General features: G+C 39.1%; 1 protein-coding gene across 6 annotated transcripts; it reads left to right on the top strand.

Moving 5' to 3' along the window:
- The first annotated feature begins 1,413 nt into the window (after positions 1–1,413).
- SPO11 (SPO11 initiator of meiotic double strand breaks) lies at positions 1,414–16,310 on the top strand. 6 transcript variants are annotated; one of them, XM_017852017.1, is made up of 14 exons: positions 1,444–1,649; positions 4,142–4,255; positions 5,493–5,581; positions 5,992–6,058; positions 6,292–6,400; positions 7,058–7,144; positions 7,746–7,782; positions 8,131–8,234; positions 10,030–10,062; positions 10,577–10,676; positions 11,315–11,352; positions 12,430–12,506; positions 15,068–15,179; positions 15,671–16,306. In XM_017852017.1, exons 1-14 carry the CDS (start codon positions 1,519–1,521, stop codon positions 15,788–15,790), a joined length of 1,218 nt encoding a protein of 405 aa, XP_017707506.1. In that variant the 5' UTR covers positions 1,444–1,518; the 3' UTR covers positions 15,791–16,306. The 6 variants fall into 6 exon arrangements, 5 of the variants coding, with proteins under 5 accessions (XP_017707507.1, XP_017707506.1, XP_017707505.1 ...); XM_017852016.1 differs by having other exon boundaries at positions 8,125–8,234; XM_017852018.1 differs by lacking the exon at positions 10,030–10,062 and having other exon boundaries at positions 1,414–1,649; positions 8,125–8,234; positions 15,671–16,310.
- Positions 16,311–22,004: the final 5,694 nt, after the last annotated feature.

Below are 22,004 nucleotides of genomic sequence, written 5' to 3'. Positions count from 1 at the left end.
CTCCAAAAGGAGACACTGGAGAAGAACCAAGCTGGGCCTATAACGAATTGCACTTGAGATGGCACACATATTTATACTGCCTGAAGGTCACAGTCATGTTACCACATCAAGGTGAAAATGTCGCCACTCTCTGGAGAGTTGGGACATGTTTTATTGGGAATATATTTTCTCTCTCTGAACCTGTTATGAATGCGTTGGTTGGCTGGGTTCAGTAACAAATATGTGCGCCCTTTCATTTAAAAAAACAAAAGAACTTTTTTTTTTTTTTTTTTTTTAGAAGGGATCTCCCTGTGTTGCCCAACCTGGAGTACAATGGCTATTCACAGGCACAATCCTAGCGCATAGCAGCCTCCAACTCCTGGAGCCTCTAAATCCATCCTCCTGCCTCAGCCCCCCTAGTAGCTGGGATTACAGGTGAGCACCACTGTGCATGGCTATGAAATAACTTTCTAGTGAAAGTATATACCAAACATTATATGATACGTAGTTAACCTAAAAAAAAAAAAAGTATTTGTTGTTTATCTGAAATTCTAATTTAACTGGTTGTCCTGCATTTTCATTTGCTAAATTGGTCTGCCCTACAGAGTGGGAGGGCTGGGATTTTAACCCAGGCCTGTCTGCTCTAAGCAGACCTTTCCTGGCTCCTGCAAAATTAGGATGACACATTAGGAACTTCCTGGTGGTTCTTTTTTTTTGTTTATTTTTTATTTTTTTTTTTTTTTTTTTGAAAGAGGGAGTCCTCGCTCTGTCACCCAAGGCTGGAGTGGCAGTGGCCCAGATCTTCAAGGCCTCACTGCAAGCTCGCGCCCTCCCGGGTTTAGCGCCATTCTCAAACTGGCTCAGCCTAACCGAGTAGGCCTGGGACTACAGGCGCCCGCCACCTCCGCCCGGCTAGTTTTTTTGTATTTTTTTAGTAGAGAGCGGGGCGTTTCACCGTGTTAGCCAGGATGGTCTCGGCCTCCCAAAGTGCTGGGGTTCTTAAGGGAATTAGAAGAGGGACCTGAGTGCAAAGGGCTTTGGAGGCTTTCAACTGCTATGAAACGTTAGTAAGGACAGAGATTGCACTTGCCTCAATCACAGCTGAACCCAGTGCCGAGAGCTGTTATCCCATACAGTTGGATCTTCATCGTTATGTGTTTTAACGAAAAATCGCTGATATTGCTGTCCCTAAACAGCCCACCCCCAAAATAATTAAATCATCTTAAGGGACTCTGGGTCCAATATCCGCAGCAGGCCACACAAACATCTCTCAGCTCAGCCACGCGGAGCCGACGTCTTCGCGACCCAAGCTCAGGGAGGCGCCCGCCTCAGGGCCTCGCAGGTGAGACCGTGCCTGAGAGCCCTGCGCTTGCGCACTCCACGCCCTGAACTACGCAAAGGCCTGTCCAGCCCCGCCTCTGGGTGTCGGGTGTGCGCACGCGCTGGCCGCTCAGAACGCGCGGGAAAGGCACGCAGCGACGCCCCAAAGGCGCAGCCCGGGACAGGGGCTTCTGGAGCTTCTGGCAGCCCACCACCCTCATGGCCTTTGCACCTATGGGGCCCGAGGCCTCGTTCTTCGAGGTTTTAGACCGACACAGGGAGTCCCTGCTGGCTGCCCTGAGGAGAGGTGGCCAGGAGCCCCGCAGTGGGGGAAGCCGCCTGGCCTCCAGGTACAGGAGCTGGTGCTGAGGCGCGAGGCAGCCACTCTGTAGAGAAGTCGGGCATTCTTCCCGGCGCCGGGCTGCCTCCTGGTGTTGAGGCTGAGGAGGAACCCGTTGGAGGGCCAGCCTGGAACCCCCAAAAAATCCTTCCTAAGTACCCGCCACCTGCTTTGAACCCTTATTTTGAACTCAAAAAGAAAGCCAGGTGTCAACCGCCCTTTTGTGGCTTCCAGGATGTTCCCTTCTAGAATGTTCCAGGAGGCTCTCTGCAGCTGGGTTGGAAGATTTCCTAAAGATCCTTTATAGGTTGGGGAGTTTGGGGTACAGTTAGCTTTGTATTTTTTAAACGTTTTTTCAGATAAAATTTTAGGTTAAACTTTAAGGTTTTTTTGTTTTGTTTTGTTTGAGAAAGAAAATGAGTGTTGTATGTCTTCTCTCAGTAAGCGAATGGTTTTCTCAGAATTAACAAGGACATCAACACATTTTAAGTGGTTTATAATAAGACAACATGTTTTATTGTTTTGGAAGTGGAGACAAAGTATATATTTTAAATTATGTATTTAAAATCAATTACAGGGGCCGGGCGCGGTGGCTCAAACCTGTCATCCCAGTACTTTGGGAGGCCGAGACGGGCGGATCACGAGGTCAGGAGATCGAGACCATCCTGGCTAAACGGTGAAACCCCGTCTCTACTAAAAAATGCAAAAAACTAGCCGGGCGAAGTGGCGGGCGCCTGTAGTCCCAGCTACTCGGGAGGCTGAGGCAGGAGAATGGCGTAAACCCGGGAGGCGGAGCTTGCAGTGAGCTGAGATCCAGCCACTGCACTCCAGCCTGGGGGGCAGAGCGAGACTCCGTCAGAAAATAAAAAAATAAATAAAATAAAATAAAATAAAATACAGGAACCCTTCAGCTACCCATGTTGGAATTAACAACGGAAAACATGGTTACGTGATTGACCACTTTCACTTAAAAATACTTTGTTTTGTTTCCTTGACCTGCTTTCTTGGTTGATTGCTCAGCAAAGTTTTCAGCCTTTTATTTTAAGCCCAAACCAACCACCAAAAAATCTGAAAACCTACAAGCAAACCAATTTTGCAAAAGAATTTAGTTTGAGGGAGAACTTAGGAGAGTGAGGGAAAAGGAGAGTGGCAAGTCCCTTGTTAATAGCGCAGACGTAGATGAATCTGATTGTATCTTAAAGTTGGTTACAGTATTATCCTGCAATACTTTGTTTCTCCAAACTAGGAAAAATGAGTATTTGGGTCAGTTGTTACCTCCCAATATTAGAATAGACTAAAAGTTTTAAAATTCATTTTCTGATACACAAGTTTTCAGTAAAAACTCTGAAGTTCCTGTGGAAATTAAAGCTCTCAACATTTTGCCTATTTTCTAGAATGCATTTGATTTCTCTTCCTAGACAATAAGCTAATGGTGTTTATAACAGAATAACATTTTTTGAAGCTGATGGCTTGTGAAATTAACAGTCAGCTGACAGAAAACTGGGCTTAGTCTTCGCATTTTGCTGTAGAGTGGCGTAATCGCTGCCAAGTCACCGTTTGTTGCAGAACTCACACTTCATTCTTTTCTTCTTTTTTTTTTTTTTTTTTTTTTTCTTTTGAGACGGAGTCTCGCTCTGTCGCCCAGGCTGGAGTGCAGTGGCGCAATCTCGGCTCACTGCAAGCTCCGCCTCCCAGGGTTCACGCCATTCTCCTGCCTCAGCCTCCTGAGTAGCTGGGACTACAGGCGCCCGCCACCACGCCCAGCTTGTGTGTGTGTGTGTGTGTGTGTGTGCGTATGTGTGTGTGTGTATTTTTAGTAGAGACAGGGTTTCACCGTGTTAGCCAGGATGGTCTCAATCTTCTGACCTCGTGATCTGCCTGCCTCGGCCTCCCAATGTGCTGGGATTACAGGCGTAAGCCACCGCGCATTCTTTCCAGGGTAGTAATTAAATTTCTGTTTTGTATCACTAAATTTCAGAAGAGCCGATTTTAAGGCTTGAGATTAACTAGGGTAATGTGCGACCACAAAAGGTGTTTCTTTTGAAACTTTTGCATTGCATTTTTGGGAAAGAAATTCAACGCCAATATTGTATCACTTTTTAATTAAAATATCAGTAGTATGTCAAGTCAAGTTTGTATTAAAGTTCAGCTAGATTACGGTAGGTTAATATGAAGTGTAGATAAAAATATAGTTGTAAATGTAGTCATTAATGTAAAAGGAAGACCTTCAATTGGTAATTGCTTGAGAAGTAAAATTACAAGCAAATGAAATTTATTTGTAAATACAGTTGCTTTAATGCAGTAGTAAAGGTTTAATGGGAGAGATAATTATTGACATGGATTACCTAGTCTTTCTCTTTTTTAAAAAATCCCTTCCCAATTACCTAGTCTTAAAAAAGAATAAAATAAAAAGTTACTTTAATATTGATCTGGGAAAATCTTACATATTATAAAGTCAAAATGCATGATTAAGATGGAATCATGCTGTGTTTATTGTTTCAGTTCTGAGGTTCTTGTATCTATAGAAAATATTATCCAAGACATAATCACAAGCTTGGCAAGAAACGAAGCACCTGCATTCACGATAGACAACAGATCAAGCTGGGAAAACATAAAGTAGGCATTTTGCATTTTTATTTTTTAAATGCAGTATCTATGTCATTATTCGAATTATTTGAGTTAGAGTTCTGGTCATTTTTTTTTTTCATTTTATTGCCATTACCTTGCCAAAAAAAAGGATTTAGGAAGTTTACATAATACATACCATACAGAGAGGTGATGTAAACTAGAAGTAGGTGTGAAAGATGAGGCAAAGGGAAAATAATGCTAGCACCAACAGAATGGAGCACCAGAAGATGTTAGAATTCCAAATGCATGTGATAAAGTCTCATAATTTTTCTAAAAATAGACACTAAACTTGGAGCTATGCTTTCTAGCAGACAGAGGGGGAGATGTCATGGGTGCAATTCTCATATATACCACAAAAGCAAACCACTTGCTCACGGGAAGTATAACCAATCCTGATACCAGACCAAAATAAAAGTATCCTGAACATATAGCACATTTAAGGCTTTCTCCTGACAGACCTTCTAACCCTGCTAAGTCATGTGTCCAAAAAGGGTAAAATCAGCAAACAGCTCTATCAGAATTATTGAACCTGGTTATACAGGTTTTTTCAGCCTCTCATATTTTGTACGAGGTACAGAAACAAAATGAAAGGAATTTTGAGTCTCCTTCCTCACTATTGTTTTATGATCTATATAAGTAATATAAGCTGTATACTTTTCAGTCATGTTTTGAAAGATGGATTTTACCTAGCTTTGAAGCAGCTTACACCTGACATATCCACCTGGTGCCTTCTGCCACCTTTAGGGGAGGTTTGGCAGTTCAGCTTAACAACCTAATAAAATTGCTATTTTATGTAAAGTAATTTTGCAGGTAAACTAGAAATGAAACATTTCAAAGCTTATTAAATTGAGTAAAATTATTAAATGAGTAGATTATTAAAATGAGTAAAGTACTAATTGTGAAGTATTTGAAAACGTTTTACATACACTAAAAATGTCTTCCCAGGAAAAAACTATGCACACACACACACAAACACACTCCCACACCCCCTAATCAAAGGTATTAGCTCATTTATGTTAAATGGTTTATCTTGGTGCCTCTGTATGTCACAAATCTAATTTCCTAGTTATCACCTGGAATGATCTATGCTTTCAAACCAGTTGATCCTAAGCTTCAGTGCTTAAATTGAGAAGAAGTGTGGGTTTTAAAGACCATAAGTATATATCGTTTGGTGTTTAGAAGTTGTCTTTTTCACTTTATTCCTTTGCTTTAAACAAAACGACAGGTTTGAAGATTCTGTAGGTCTTCAGATGGTATCCCATTGCACCACAAGAAAGATCAAAAGTGATTCACCAAAATCAGTTAAAAAATTTGGTAAGTTAATTGTTCTTAGCTTTTGGTAATAAAGGATAAATAAATTTTGTTATCTTCTTAATTTTATTTGTTCCAAGTTAAATAATTTTACTTGTTTTAATAGACCACTTTTGTACATAAAATAAATTTCTAGAATTTTCATTGTCAATAACTACGGAAGTAGGTTATCAACATAAATATATTTTTCAAGGTATATGGTTCAGTGCAAAGTCATCCTCTTAGTTTTGCTGTCCATAGAGCAATTAATTTTAACTGATTCCTCAGGTAATTGTTCTGTACTTAACCCTCCCATTTCGGAAAGATAATTTTTTAAATGTTAACTGAAGTTAAGTTAAAATCCTTGATAGCAGTATCTTTTGAATCAATAAGAGAAATGATGAGCAACTTATTTGTTGAATCTTATTTTCCAGCTCTAATCCTTAAAATATTGTCCATGATTTATAAGTTAGTACAGAGCAACACTTATGCAACCAAAAGGTAAATATATTGTTCTAGTAAATTACTCTTTAAAATGTAATGTGAGAATTACTTGGATTAACTTTTATTATATACTTGGAAAAGTTACATAAGACTAAACTATGGCTCATAATTTACTTTTTTTACATGTTGTGTTTTCATCCAGTTAAAGCTTTCTTCGGTTAACACTCTAATACTTGTCATATTCAAAGGGAATATGGTTAATTAAAAATATGTATTTTAAATTTTCACAGAGACATATATTACACTGACAGCCAACTCTTTGGCAACCAGACTGTTGTGGACAATATTATCAATGACATTTCTTGTATGTTAAAAGTGTCAAGGAGGAGTCTGCATATAGTAAGTAGTACCTAATACAAAATATTTTATTTTAAAACAAAATGCTTGCATAAAACATAATTTTAAAACATAATATAGCCTTGATATTATTTGATGCTGCATTTTTCTCACTATAAATTTAAATAATAGATTCTCAATATATTCCTTTGGGTGAATGGACCAAACTGATGAATTACCAAATATTTTTAATTCCTAAATACCTTTACATATTTTCTCTTTCGTCTCTTAAATTTCTTTTTTTTTTTTTTGTTGAGACGGAGTCTCGCTCTGTCGCCCAGGCTGGAGTGCAGTGGCCGGATCTCAGCTCACTGCAAGCTCCGCCTCCAGGGTTTACGCCATTCTCCTGCCTCAGCCTCCGGAGTAGCTGGGACTACAGGTGCCCGCCACCTCGCCCGGCTAGATATTTGTATTTTTTAGTAGAGACGGGGTTTCACCGTGTTAGCCAGGATGGTCTCGATCTCCTGACCTCGTCATCCGCCCGTCTCAGCCTCCCAAAGTGCTGGGATTACAGGCTTGAGCCACCGCGCCCGGCCTCGTCTCTTAAATTTCAACCCAAGTGAAAATACCAATAATTTAGTAGATGAACACGAGGAGTGACTTAATAGCGTAAAACGTATTCGTGAAACAGGTTTCAAATATGTCTATTATTTTTTGCAGTTATCTACATCAAAAGGTTTAATTGCTGGCAACTTAAGGTATATCGAGGAAGATGGCACCAAAGTGAATTGTACCTGTGGTGCAACAGTAAGAAGCATCATCGATGTTTTCACAGCTTTAACTCTTTTAGCTCCTTCAGTTTTGAAGCCTAATTGTATTTCTTGGTTTGTTATGTAACCTAGAGCTTAAGATTTCAAAATAAAACTGAAAGATGAATAGGAATATGCTTTACAGTACTGTACATTACATAGTTTCAAAATATGCTAATTGTCAAATGTCAGAATGAAATAAGCATACATATACAACTCTTTAAAAATGCACCATTTTCAGATAAAGTGTAGCTTGATCATTTTAGCGTGGTTATTTAGTAATCTTCATTAAATGTTCTGGTTCTGAAAGCGATATTTTTAATACTGAACTATTTGCTGGGCTTAGATACAAAGAGAGTCTACAATACTAAAGTTAGTACCCCTGTTGGGAGAATTGCTGTGAGTCATGTGCCGGTTTTCTCACTGAGGGGTAAAGCTGTTTTCTACTATTTTTTCACAGAGGAATAAGCCTCTGATGACTGGTATGGTCAAAGAAAATAAAACAGAGGGCTTTGTGATAAACTAAAAAATGTGGTTTTTTGCTTTTATGTGAGATAAAACTGTTTTCTTTTGTTTGTTTGTTTTTGTTTTTTTAAAAGGCTGTTGCTGTGCCATCTAATATTCAAGGAATTCGGAGTATCCTTTAAGTGGGAAAACTATTTAAACTTTTGGAATGTTCATTCATTCATTCATTCCTTTGGTAAGCCAAGCCTTCATAATGTGTAAGGAACAACTTAGACCCTATAGCAGTCAAGATGAACACACCATGGTCCTTTCTTTAGGACTCTTTTAGGAGCTCACCATCTAGTGGAAGAGACAGATATCTGAATATATGAATAGATATGTTTATATGTTTGAAGGTACAAATGAAAATGTTGTATTTATAGCTGCTTTTGAATTATCTATATGGCACCTTAATTTAGTTGGTGATTAAACTGAAATACTCTTGCTTTCAAATTATCAGCCTTAACTTCACAGATTTAGTTACAGATGCAAAGTTTGTATTAATTGTAGAAAAAGATGCAACATTTCAGCGGCTCCTAGATGACAACTTTTGCAACAAATTGTCTCCATGCATCATGATTACGGTATATTATCTAACTTTACTATAATTCCAATACTAATATATACTGTTATGGTGATTGGTAAGAGGATTTACAATATTATCTACACAATGTCCTGTTTTCAATATAATGCATCCTTTGGAATCATAGAACAGAAATTTCCAAGGTATTTATTTAAACATCCTCAAAGCTGGCTGTCACCTCAAGTTCATTTTTTTTTTAATAGAGACAGGGTTTCGCTCTGTTGCCCAGGCCAAAGTCCCATGGCATGATCATAGAGTGCTGTAACCTTGATAAGTTCATGTTTCTAAAACCACACTCAAAAGCTTTCTTCCTTGAAGAGCTGAGTGTTCCTGCCACTTGTCCTGTGGCTATCAATGCAGATACTGCAATGAGGTCCACACGTCAGTCAGTTTGACTTACTGCTCACATCCCATGGTCACCAAGTCCTTTTGAATTGGCCTTGGGAATCTCTTTCATTTCAGCCCTTTCCCCTTAATCCTTCCCCTTTCATTCTGACACAAGACCACCACCTGGTAGCCTCCAGACAGGCCCCCGACTTCAATTATCTCTCACTCTAACTAACTGATTCCCTGCCACACCAGACTTGTCATTTCCCTCCTCGCCAGTTCAAAAACTTTTGGTTTTGTCTGATACTTCTGCTCTAAATCTGGATGCCTCTGTGGAAATGGTCAGCCCTCCTAAGACTCCATTCCGCCTCCTCTCCAGGGCAGCGCTCCTCACTGCCTCCATAAACATCCCTCACAAACGCCTCTCAAGAAGGGGCTGGGACTCGAGGGCCATATTAGGAAGAGCCATTTTCCACCAGGTCCTTTAATACTATTTGACTCCTCTACTGTGTTCATGTGCTATTATTTTTCCCAAAGAACATTGTGAAAATACACTAAGTACCCATGATGAGCTAGGAGCCCTGCTAAGCACTTGACGTAGTGAGAGTTCACATTTACTGGTGTTTATCATATATCAACTTGTAAAGGCTCTCAACGGCCTTAGGAGGTAGGTACTAACATCATCGTCACCTTAATAATGGGGTACTGGAATGCAGGAAGGTATTTTTACCACATCTGGATGGCTATTCAAAACCAGGACTGGATTTGAATAGTTGGAACTCCATGTTACTATAATGCCATCACTCGGTGTGACAGGCATATTTATGCTGATTTTATAGATAAAGCCATGGCCTAAAGAGACTAAGAAACTTGCCCAACATCACACCACTGATGATGGGCAGAGAGGGAATTCAAACTCGCAGCGGTAACCCAAAGCCCATTCTGAATCTCTAGGGCTACTCTGCGCTCTTCCTCTGCTCCGTTTCATTTGGCTTTCTGCTTTTCTCTAACATTGTTGTAACACTCTTCAATTTACTTTTCTACATAATTATTATTTTAATGACTTCATAATATTATCCCACCAGTTAAGTTTTATTAAACCCTAAATAATCCTATAATAATCTCATATGTTGTCACAGAGCCCCAAACCACAGAGTGGTTTTGTTACTCATTCATGTTCATGCTGCTAAGAAGTAGCAGAGCTGAGATGCGAGCTCAGGCTGCCTGGCCCTGCAACTGGTGCAGATCACCACTGCACTGTGCTGCCTCTCCACATCCCTGTTGTTAGATATTTTGGCTATTTATTATTAGTTTTTGCCATTTTAAATAACACTTCAGTGAGCATCTTTAAATATGTAGGGTGTTTATTTCTGTTTTTGCTGAAATATTTCCCTAGGATCATTTCCTAGGACTGGCATAATTCCCAGTCCTTCACTCTGTTTGTATATAATGTACATTTTTTTTCACAGTCAACACCAGTCTTTCAGCACCTGAAATCCAAGGTAGGAAGATGTAACCTTTTTTTTTTTTTTTTTTCGGTGCTGTGGCTCAGATATGAACCAGGGTTGCTGTGGCCACATGCAGAGTACTAACCATTGTATGAGCATAACCTGTAATTTTTAAATTATTATTGGTAGTAGTAATATTTTGAGATAGAGTTTCATCCTTTTTGCCCAGGCTGGAGTGCAATGGCATGATCTCAGCTCATTGCAACTTCTGCCTTGTAGGTTCAAGTGGTTCTCCTGTCTCAGTCTGCTGAGTACCTGGGATTACAGGCATGTACCACCACACCTGGCTAATTTTGTATTTTTAGCAGAGACAGGGTTTCACCACGTTGGCCAGACTGGTCTCAAACTCTTGACCTCAGGTGATCCCCCCACCTTGGCCTCCCAACGTGCTAGGATTACAGGCGTGAACCACTGCGTCCAGCCTAACTTTTAAATTATTAGTAAGAGTGTAGTTGTAACCATTTTATTCTACTGAAGTTAAAATTCTTAATTTTCATCTTGCTTTTAGGGAAAGGGAGTTCCTGATCTAAACACAAGACTTTTAGTCAGGAAACTCTGGGATACGTTTCATGTTCCTGTTTTCACTCTTGTAGATGCTGATCCACATGGTAATTTATCATTGGACTATTTATAACAATAGTCATAACTAAATCATATTTGTAGTTGTGTTTTTCTTTTTTTTTTTGAGATTGAATCCTGCTCTGTCACCCAGGCTGGAGCGCAATGGCACGATCTCGGCTCACTGCAACCTCTGCCTCCCAGGTTCAAGTGATTCTCCTGCCTCAGCCTCCTGAGTAGCTGGAACTACAGGCACATGCCACATGCCCGGCTCATTTTTTGTAGTTTTAGTAGAGATGGGGTTTCACCATGTTGGCCAGGCTGGTCTCGAACTCCTGACCTCAGATAATCTGCCCACCTCGGCATCCCAAAGTGCTGGGATTACAGGTGTGAGCCACCGTGCCCAGCCTGTAGTTGTGTTTTCTACTCTCAGGACACTTTTATCAAACATTTTAAAAGAAAATGATTACATTAAAATTAGGTCTCTGGGTGGCAGAGCGAAACTCTGTCTCAAAAAAAAAAAAAAATTAGGTCTATAATTATTTGAGACAATTTATTGTTATTTTGTCATATTAAACTGAGAACGATAAATTTTTCACTGGCGATGTCCACAAAATTTAAATTGTAGATAGTAGATAAAATTTGAGAGTGCAAATTAACCTGTAATGTGTAAACTTTCTTTTAACAGGCATAGAAATAATGTGCATCTATAAGTATGGATCTATGGTAAGTATAGAAAAGCAGTTTTCCTTTTTTATTATTTGGATATTTTATATTCACTGAGGTGATTTCTGCATTTACTAATCACCCCCAAGTAGGCTGAGAGTACCCAAAGTGTACCGAGGGCTTAGTATCCTATTCTAGGAGCAATCTGTGTATCGGCGGCTGTGACTCCGGCTCCCAGTATGACCAGTGCAACCACAGATGACAGAGTGGGATTAGCTATGGGCAAATGGCATTATTATCCTGTACTCTCTTGGCATACTGAAGGAACTGTGGGGCTCTGGGGTAATAACAACGCTGTCTGATCACCAAATATACTCCAAATATTATATAGAGCCTTGAATTCTGACTTTTCTAATCCCTTTTCTCCCACTATAAAGAGAAATGGAAACAATAAATGTCACCGCCAGTGTCTACAATTACCATATACCAGTGGCCTCACAGAGTGGCCCGAAGCCAGCAGCATCAGCATCATCTGGAATATTCTTAGAAATGCAAATCTCAGTCCCCATCGAGAACTACTGAGCCAAAATCTCTAGGGGTGGGATCCTCCAAGGGATTGTGATGCATGGCAAAATTTATAGCAGATGAAAAGGATGGTGGAGCAGGGTGTAAGATGGGGAATCATGAACAATAAGAAATGTAGATCAGAGAGCTTCATTTATAGTTTGCTTTAGAAAATTAACACAGAAACACTACATAGAAGTTGTTGTTGTTGTTCTTTTGTTGCTGTTTTGAGACAGGGTCTCACTCTGTCACCCAGGCTGGAGTGTGGTGGTACAGTGACAGCTCACTGCAAACTTGGACTTTTGAGCTCAAGCCATCCTCCTGCCTTGGTCTCCCAAAGTGCTGGGATTACAGGCATGAGCCACCACACTTAACCCAGAAAGTTTTAACACCTTCACTAAAAGCCCAGCTTAGCATAGCTCCTGATGGTTTTCTTACTTCTGTGGGCTCTGGGCATGTGAAGCCAGCTTTAGTACTTGTCCTTCTTAATAAGTGAAAAAGGTGACTGAAAAACAAGAATGCTAGTTTTCTGCAATTTAGCCTCACCTAATATACTTTTGTTCTTTATTTTAGTCTATGTCTTTTGAAGCTCATCGTCTCACAGTTCCAGCTATTAGATGGCTTGGTCTTCTCCCTTCTGATCTGAAAAGGTTAGATAGTATAGCAGAACTAGGATATTTAAAATGACAATTCATTGTCATATGTAACAATAAGCCTAAAAAGTCACAAGGAAAAGCTCTTAATGTTTTTTATTTATATTGTCCACAATGACTTATGATTATATAATTATGAATTAAATTCATTAATGTTTCTGTTTCAACTACTAAAATACTTAACACATGAATTTGGTTAATGTGTTACACTTTCAGCTAGCTAAAAACTGTTTTTGTTTTACTCTTATGGTGAAGACATTTTATACACTGTTTGTACTTAAAAGTACAATACATTGTAGGCCGGGCACATGGTGGCTAACGCCTGTAATCCCAGCACTTTGAGAGGCCAAGGCGGGTGGATTGCTTGAGGCCAGGAGTTTGAGACCAGCCAGGGCAACATGACAAACCCTGTCTCTACTAAAAATACAAACATTAGCCAGGTGTGGTGGTGCATGCCTGTAATCCCAGCTACCGGGAAGGCTGAGGCACAAGAATTGCTTGAACCTGGGAGACAGCAGTTGCAGTGAGCCACAATGGCGCCACTGCACTCCAGCCTGGGTGACAGAGCGAGACTCTGTCTCCAAAAAAATAAAAAATAATAATACAATACAGTAAATCCAATTAAATTGTAACCATTGACAACATCATTTGCCATATGAGTCAATTTTGTCGTAGATTTAAATTTTAACTTCAAAAAAAAATCATTTTAAGATTGTTAAAATTTGGGAACCTCAAGTTTGGCAAATTTACTATATATGTTCATTATAGAAAAAAATATTAAGTAACAAGTTAAATATCACCTACAGATCAGCAGCCTTTGTAAATTTTTTTTTCTGTGCATAGCCATAACTTTCTCACAAAACTGAGATCATACTCTGTTATTTTGTAATCTGCTTTTTTTAAAACACAACACAATGTGATCACTTTTCCATGTCAATAAAGTACATTTCTTATTTTAGCGTCTTTTGTTGCTGAGTTTTAATTCTAGATGTGCTAGTGTTTGTTCAGCCATTCCCTCATAGCCATTTAGGTGGTTTCCAAAATCTCTGTTCTGATAGGTAGTGCTTTGATGGAGTCTCTTGTGACTAAATCTCTAGGCACATCCTTAATTAGTCCCTCAGGCTGAATTCCCAGAAGAACTGGTGGGTCAAAGAGGATCCCCGTAATCAGGGCTTGACTGCTGTCTGGATAGATTAAGTATCTTGCTTTCTCTGAAGAGTAAGAGTCCACCTGTCCCTCAGCTTACTGCATTAACACTTTTTTTCACCTCTGCTAATGTGATATTTTTAAATGTTTTCTTATTGTTGTAATTGGTCAGTAAGAATGAATTTAAACATGTTTATTGGATTTCTTTAAGTGGTGAGCAATCCTTGATAACAGGTGCTTGTTTCCTAAATATGGAATGTGAACAGGTTTTGGGTGATCAGCCACTTTCTACAAAATGAAGGTCCAAGAGGAAACATTTCATTTTTTATTTTTGAATATTTACACTCCAGTGAATTAACGTGTTCAATTTAGTGTATGTGTGTCATGGTCAAAATCCCTTGGGGGTGATCTGTTTGTATAAAAACAATTTTAACACAAATTCAAGACATATGATCTGATAATTATTAAGGTGAATGGCTTCAAGAAACTCTAGCTGCATCTCATAAATTTTATCAGTGCACTAAAAAGCCATTCCAAATGAATATACGATCAAAGGAAAAACACTATGGTAGCTACAGAAGCGGGCTGCAAGGGAAATCTCTAGGCCTCCCTTTCAATCAAATTGTCACCCCTATCCAAGAGCTGCCCCTGGCAAATGGTCATAATTATGGACACATTGAAAAAGACCCTCCTGGGAAATCTAGGATTTGTGACTTCAAAAGGTAGACCACACCATAAATCCAGGACCTCTCATGTTCTATTTTCAAAACACATACCATGATAAAGTTATATTCCATGTTTTTCAAATTTAAAACTAGATAGGTAAGAATGTGTTTGTGTGTGTGTGTGTGTGCGTGTGTAAAGTGATAAAAGTGAGAGTGTGTGTGTGTGTGTGTGTAAAGTGATAAAAGTGAGAGACTAATTTCCATGGCCCAGAATCTTCAATGAATTATGAAGAATTAAATACTCAATGGAACCTAAAGTCCCTCAGTGAATCTCAGCCATTGGCCATGCATATTGGAGCTCACTGCCAGAAGAGTGTGAGGCTCTGAAAGGCTTAACTGTATATTATTAAGCTGCCCTGGTATCTATATACATGATGGTAGTGCTATTGGCATTTGTTTAATAACCAATATCGGTCTTCCTGTCATCCTGTCATCATCCCACGAGTGTGACATGAAGGAAAACAAAAACTTTAGAATCTTACTGTGGAAACACAAACTTCCACTATGAACTTGAAAACTTGCTGGTCTAAGACATGACAGATCCCCTCAATCCTGGATGTAAGAGGTAGATCTGTACTAATTTTCTTATTTCTGAGTTTCTTGAAGTAGTACAATAAATACAGGCAAAATACATGACAAGTTACAGAAACACTTTTTAACTGATTTTTTTCACCTACTTTTTTCCAGGTTAAATGTACCTAAAGATAGTTTGATTCCACTGACAAACAGGGACCAAATGAAACTTGACAGTATCCTGAGGAGACCTTATGTTACCTGCCAGCCATTTTGGAGAAAAGAAGTATGTTTCTTTTACAATTCAAGTGTGCATGTTTGTTTTACTTTAGTAGTGGCTATTCACATCGTATTTTGAAAATATCCCTCTTGAAATTTTATATGACACGACTAACATAAGTGTTATTTGGCGGTAAATAGTTGTTGAAATTGAGTCATATGAATGCTAATAGATGAGATCAGTGAATGCAGCTGGCCTGTTTTTATCCTTATCATGGTTATATACACATTCTTGATGGCTGTATCGTAGTTTGTGGGATTAGAAAAAGGAAGAAGAAATCATAAAGATTCAGACTATCCCTAATTATTGAAGACAGCATACAGAGTATTCTCACTCCAGATATTTTTAGCTGTAGCAGCTCTAGAATATTCTGGCTGACCCTTAAGGCTGTTGTCCCTGGTTTTGGAGAATAAAGCAATTCTAGATTACTAGTTTGTTGAATTGACAGAAATGCAGCTAAGAACTCTGGTATGAGTATATTTTACTTTTATTGACAGATGGAAATAATGGCAGACTCTAAAATGAAGGCAGAAATTCAAGCTTTGACTTTCCTGTCATCAGATTATCTTTCCAGAGTGTACTTACCTAACAAATTAAAATTTGGAGGATGGATATAAAAATAAATCAGAAGAACTTCTGATTGCCAGAGGCTTTTCGTTAGTTTTGTTTTGATTGGCAGATACTATTGTGGAAAGAACATATATTATATTCTTAATTCTTAAAGGTGAAATACAATAACTTTCCATTAATTATTTTTTTTTGTCAAAACAAATGCTGTACTCCAATTTTCTTTAGAAAATCTGTAGAGACAGATTTCTATCCTATCTTCTAAAGTAAGTTATAAAAGAATATGTTATTTTGACCTTTAAATTATGTTTGAAAAAATAATATTTTATACATGTCATCAAAGTCTACAAAATACTTTATTTACCTTCTACGATATAACTAATGCTAAGGCATAAAGTATCTTACTGGTAACAGAAATCATAATGATCTGAATTTGAGATGTTGCAAATGAACTGTGGTGTTCAGTAGTTTCTTCTTACATTTTCCTTTGCCTTTATACTTAGGCGTCTTACTCCGTTAATTCATTTGTTAAGTTAGTAAAATTCGATATGAATAAATATTTGGATTGATATAGTCTTCAGTGTTTTGCTTTATTTTGTATTGAGCCTACTTTTTATTGATAATATTATTTATTTGAAAAGTTTCTCCAAGGTCTTGAATGCTTCTCTAGTCTAGGTCTGTAGAACAAAAAACTTCTTCAGTTTTAAGATCTACAGAAGTCTCAGATTTTAATAAGGTACTTCTCCAACAGTAAATATGTGACCTTTTCCCTCCATAAACCTATCTTAATTTTGCCAGAGATGAGTTTTATGATTTTATTCTGTGCTTTCAGTAAACCTTTAATTGCACTGAAAGTTTCTTGTGCTTGCAAGCAAGAATAAGAATTTATAGAAGTATCCCAGCTACTTGGGAGGCTGAGGCAGGAGAATGGCGTAAACCCGGGAGGCGGAGCTTGCAGTGAGCTGAAATCCGGCCACTGCACTCCAGCCTGGGCGACAGAGCGAGACTCCGTCTCAAAACAAAACAAAACAAAACAAAACAAAACAAAAAAAGAATTTATAGAAGTACAGAAATACTAAGTTAGTTATTTTATAAAGAGAAATGGTAACAATAATAATAATATATACCATTTCTGAGAACTTAATGTGCCAATCACTGCTGATTCAGTGTCTCATTCAATTCTCCCAAGGACCTTGTAATTACTCGGTCACTACACCATGGTTTACAGGTGAGAACACTGAGGATGCTATTTGTCCAAAGCCACAATAATACCAGGGGACAATACTACTACTTACCTCAAGAAAATGTGGGTCTCAATGCAAAATGTAAATGTGGGATCCCTTTTTATTAAGAATTTCAAGATGATTGTAGCAGAGAATTAAACCAAGTATTGGCCCTTCTTAGCCTGGGGTCCTGGGTGACTGCACAGGTTGTACACCTGAGAGGCTGGGCCTGCCCAAGAGGTTGTATGTAGTAAGGACCAAATAAGGTAATATAATGAGAAAGGAAAATACATACATAGCACTTGCTATGCGCTAGGTATTTTTGTAGGTGCTTTGCAAACAATAATTCATTGCATCTTCACAGAAACCTTATAAGCTAGGTACTTTAAAAAAATCATCCCCATTTTACAGGTGAGAAAACAAAGGTACAGAAAGGTTAAATAACTTTCCCAAGGTCACAAAACTAATAAGCAGTGGAGCTGGGATTTAAACCCAGAAAGTCTGGGTACCATGGTGCTAGTACAGGTAAAGTACTTCACGTGAGGTCTGTGTGCACACTGCAGGGAAAGGTCTGCAAGTCTTATTGTTGGCTAGTGTCAAATCAAGATCCCCCAATACCATATCTACAATTAACAAATATGTTATATTCCCTGGTCACATAGGAACCAAACATTTCATTTTGAGAACATTCTGGTATGCTGTTAATTTTACTTACTCGTGAGACTGTCAAAAATTGTAAAAACATTTTTATAAATAAGAAAAAATTTCCTCTGAATTTATACCATACTTACTCCTTTAACATGTAACAGTGTCACTGAACTTTGGTATGCTTTGTAAAGGAAGAAATTACTAATTTAAAAATATATTTAACCCACAACACATCTGGTTTAGGATATACTATCAAAATGGGAAGGAGCCACAAATCTACGATAGTCATTCAAATTTAAAATAAATTTGAAAAGACAGATCCCTCCAGTTTGGATAATTAAGTCATCTCAAGTTTATTGTTGCAAATTTACTTAAAATAATTTTCAGTTATTTGGGAAACGAAAATGGAAGGAGAGCACTATATATAGTTTGACGTTACTACCTATCTTTATTAGATGAAAATGAAAAATTAATGCTAGTGGATCTTTGGGAACCTTCTAGAATTCTAATTCTAGAGATTTCTTTCTAAAAAGGATTACCATAATACTTAGCATTTAAAATGGTAACTGATAACAGTCATCCCATCTACCATCATCTACTGTATCTAATTTGGATATTTCCATAATTTTAATCAAGAAAGAACATTAGATTGGAATTTTTGTAATTAAAGTTTTTAAAAACGAATGCAACAAGGTCAGGCACAGTGGCTCACACCTGTAATCCCAGAGCTTTGGGAGGCCCAGGCAGGAGGAGGATTGCTTGAACCCAGGAGTTCAAGACCAGCCTGGGCAAAATAATGGGACTCCCATCTCAATTTTTAAAAATTACTTGGCCATGGTGCCACACGTCCATAGTCTCATCTACTTGGGAGGTTGAGGTGGAAGGATCACTTGAGACCAGGAGTTCAATGCTGCAGTGAGCTATGATCGCACCACTGCACTCTGGCCTGGGTGACAGAGTGAGACCTTGTTTCAAACAACAACAACAACAAAAACTAGTACAACAAAAAGGTGCCCAGAGACTCTTAGTTTTCCTTGAAGGGCTCATAATGACCCTAACAAAGTAAAAGCTGCTTGTAATACCCCCCGTTTTCTGAGAAATTCGATTATAATCATTGGTGATACTAAGTGATTTCAGAAGTTACGAGTTCATAAGGAGGAAAAACCATAGTGCACTTTACAAAAATAAGGAAAATCCTCCAGGGTTTCCATCTACGAATTCCTTACTGAGTGTCTCAGTTGAGCCGCTAGTTTGATGTAGATAATCTGTTCAGTGCTGCTGAAAAGAACAGACTTTCTAAGCTGTATATACATGTACATTAAAAGATTTTCAATGGAATGTTTTTGTAGTGAAATATTGAGAAACGTGTACTTCTGTTTGCTAAATGAACTCTGTTCACTGTTACACAGATAGGTATCCCAAGTAAACGATCCTGTAGAAACAAGCCAAGGTCGCCCTCTGCTGGCAAACGCTCACTGTGCTCTCAACTCCTTCCACCATTTTGGGTGGAAATTTCTTTGAAATGTTTTCAAGTCATTGTCTTAAGGAATGGGGCGAAAGAGTCTTGAGTCACAACAAAAGAGTTTGGGGGAAAACCAAGAGGGTTTCTGTGTGATACACTCAACAGGAATCTGCTTTGTTAATCCACTTTGGATGCCCCAATTCCTGGTAAAGCCACACTTAATGTGTGCTTCTTTGCAACCAAGCTGTTCACAAAACTGTAAGCCAACATAGTGCATCTCTTATTAAAAATTCAAAATGAAAAGTAACTCATGCTAAGAATATAAGCATGTTCAGTTTCTATTCACCTAGCAATTAAATAGAAACTGTACTTATACATAAATATTCCCTGTGTAAAAATGGCAGAAAAGTTTCCCAGTTTGAACGAGTCACTACCAAAATTTAATTATTTTTCTATTGTTTAATTATTTTCACCTATATTGTATGGATCAGTAATCATACAATCATACCCATGAGTAAAATTTTACTGATCTCACAGGGCATGGTGGCTCATGCCTGTAATCCCAGCACTTTGGGAGGCCGAGGTGGGTGGATCACAAGGTCGGAAGTTCAAGACCAGCCTGACCAACATAGTGAAACCCCATCTCTACTAAAGATACAAAAATTAGCCAGGCGTGGTAGTGTGCACCTGTAATCCCAGCTACTGGGGAGGCTGAGTCAGGAGAATTGCTTGAGCCCTGGGGGCAGAGGTTGCAGTGAGCCGAGATTGTGCCACTGCACTCCAGCCTGGGCGACAGGGTGAGATTCCATCTAAAAAAAAAAAAAATTACTGCTCTCCCTTTTTGTTTCTAGGAGGGAAAACATAAATCAGCATAATCTGCCACCTGTGGAAGTGGAGTTCGGTTTTGGGGCAGGCTGCTTGCATTCCAATTCTGCCTCTGCTCATTGCCTCTATGGCTGGGACAATTTACAACCTGATCTCAGTTTCATCAACCATAAAATGGGAGTAACAACAATAATAATGACTTGGTAGGGTCATGGTGAGGATTAAATGAGATTATTCATGTAACAAGAGTCTTGGAATATTAGCTGTAATATTTGGGCAAGCATACTGCTCCTTAGTGGTTCCACTGATGGTATATGCAAAAGCAGTTTGTCAACTACATAACCCTAAACAGCAGGAAGAGTTTATAGAGTATGCTGAATAACCAGGATTACAGAGGAATCTGTATCATAATAGAGACTTCTGGAAGATACCTTGGGCATTGAACCATAAAATGCAACAAGTATTAATAATGAACACGTGTAAGATACTCTGCTTGGTGCTGCAAAGCATATACCATGCAAATACCATGGAAGTAGATACAAGTTTTAAATCTGGGAATCTAGACAAGACAAATACACTATTTAATGAGGCAGAATATGCCTTGAAATCCTGAGAGAACTTTGAGAGGGCTTTTGAGAGTTTAAAGGAAAGATAGTAAGAGGAGTTCCATTGAAAAAAGGATAAGAAAAGGTAGTTGAAGAAGAAGCACTTCTCAGAGATGAGTCCAAAGCTTTGCTGGTAGGAGGGTCAGGCACAGGACAGATCTCATTGGACCTACTGTGTATCAGCTGTGTGAGCTCTGGTAAGTCACATCACCTCTGTCAACTTCATTTTCCATATCTATAAAATGGAGATAATTGCAATACCTATCTTTTAGGGCTGTTCTGGAAACTACAGAAGATGGAGCATCTAAAGCACTTAGCATAGGCTGATGCTCAAAAGAGCTATTATTACCATCATCGTCTAGACTAGAGGTTCTCAATCTTGGCTGCATCTTAGAATCACCGGGGGAGCTTTTAAAAAATATTAATTTCCTCTGTTCTAGCCCAGACCTACTAAATCAGAATCTCTAAGGGTGCAGTCTAAGCATCACAGTTTTTAAAAAGCTGCCCAGGATTCTAAATGATCTACAGCCTTGATACGTAACTGTGGTTTGTGGCCCGGCAACCTCAGCTGGGAACTTGGTAGAAATGTGGATTCTCAGGCCCATCCTAGACCTACTGAATCTGCATTTTATAAGAAGATACCCCAGATTCTAAAGCTTCCTAAGGAGGCGAAGGCACGCAGACCACACTGAGTAGTGAAGGAGAGGATCCATGGTACCTACATAACCTCACGAAATCCCTTCCTTGTGGTCTTTTCTTTCACTTTCTTCTTCAGACACTCCTAAAAGTGGGGGTTGGGAGGAACCAACCAGCTCAAACATTTGGAGTGGGCATATGTGTGAGTAATAAAAATACCTTAACATTTCTACGGAATGTTCTATTAGTAAGAGTAGTTCACTTGTGATTTCACTTGACCCTAATAAGGAACAGCCCTGGCATCATTTTCCCCATCATGCAGCAGGAAACTGAGACCCAAAGAGCCCCGAGGTGGGCTCAGGGTACCCCAGTAGGCAAACAGAGAGGCCAGGGCAGGAAACCCCCAGCTAGTCTTGCCTCATTCGGAGGCAGCATTAGAGCAGCTTCTCAGAGGATGGCCTTGGACTTGAATTGGCAGCAATCAGAATATTTTAGATGTTTATACATGATAAATGCAATAATTAATTCACAAGAGAAACAGCTAGCTACCTTGCGCTAGCTCTAGTTACAGGCTGATTGACTGATTTGAGACGGAGTTTCACTCTTGTTGCCCAGGCTGGAGTGCAATGGCATGGTCTCGGCTCACTGCAACCTCCGCCTCCTGGGTTCAAGCGATTCTCCTGCCTCAGCCTCCTGAGTAGCTGGGATTACAGGCACCCGCCACCATGCCCGGCTAATTTTTGTATTTTTAGTACTGACGGGGTCGGGGTGGCGGGTCACGATATTGGCCAGGCTGGTCTCGAACTCCTGACCCCAGGTGATCAGCCCGCCTCGGCCTCCCAAAGTGCTGGGATTACAGGCGTGA

Source organism: Rhinopithecus bieti, unplaced genomic scaffold (genome assembly GCF_001698545.2).
Source record: "Rhinopithecus bieti isolate Rb0 unplaced genomic scaffold, ASM169854v2 scaffold_33652, whole genome shotgun sequence".
Classification (NCBI taxonomy): Eukaryota; Metazoa; Chordata; class Mammalia; order Primates; family Cercopithecidae; genus Rhinopithecus; species Rhinopithecus bieti.
The sequence above is the reverse complement of the archived record's forward strand: the minus strand, read 5'-3'. Positions and strand labels throughout refer to the sequence as shown.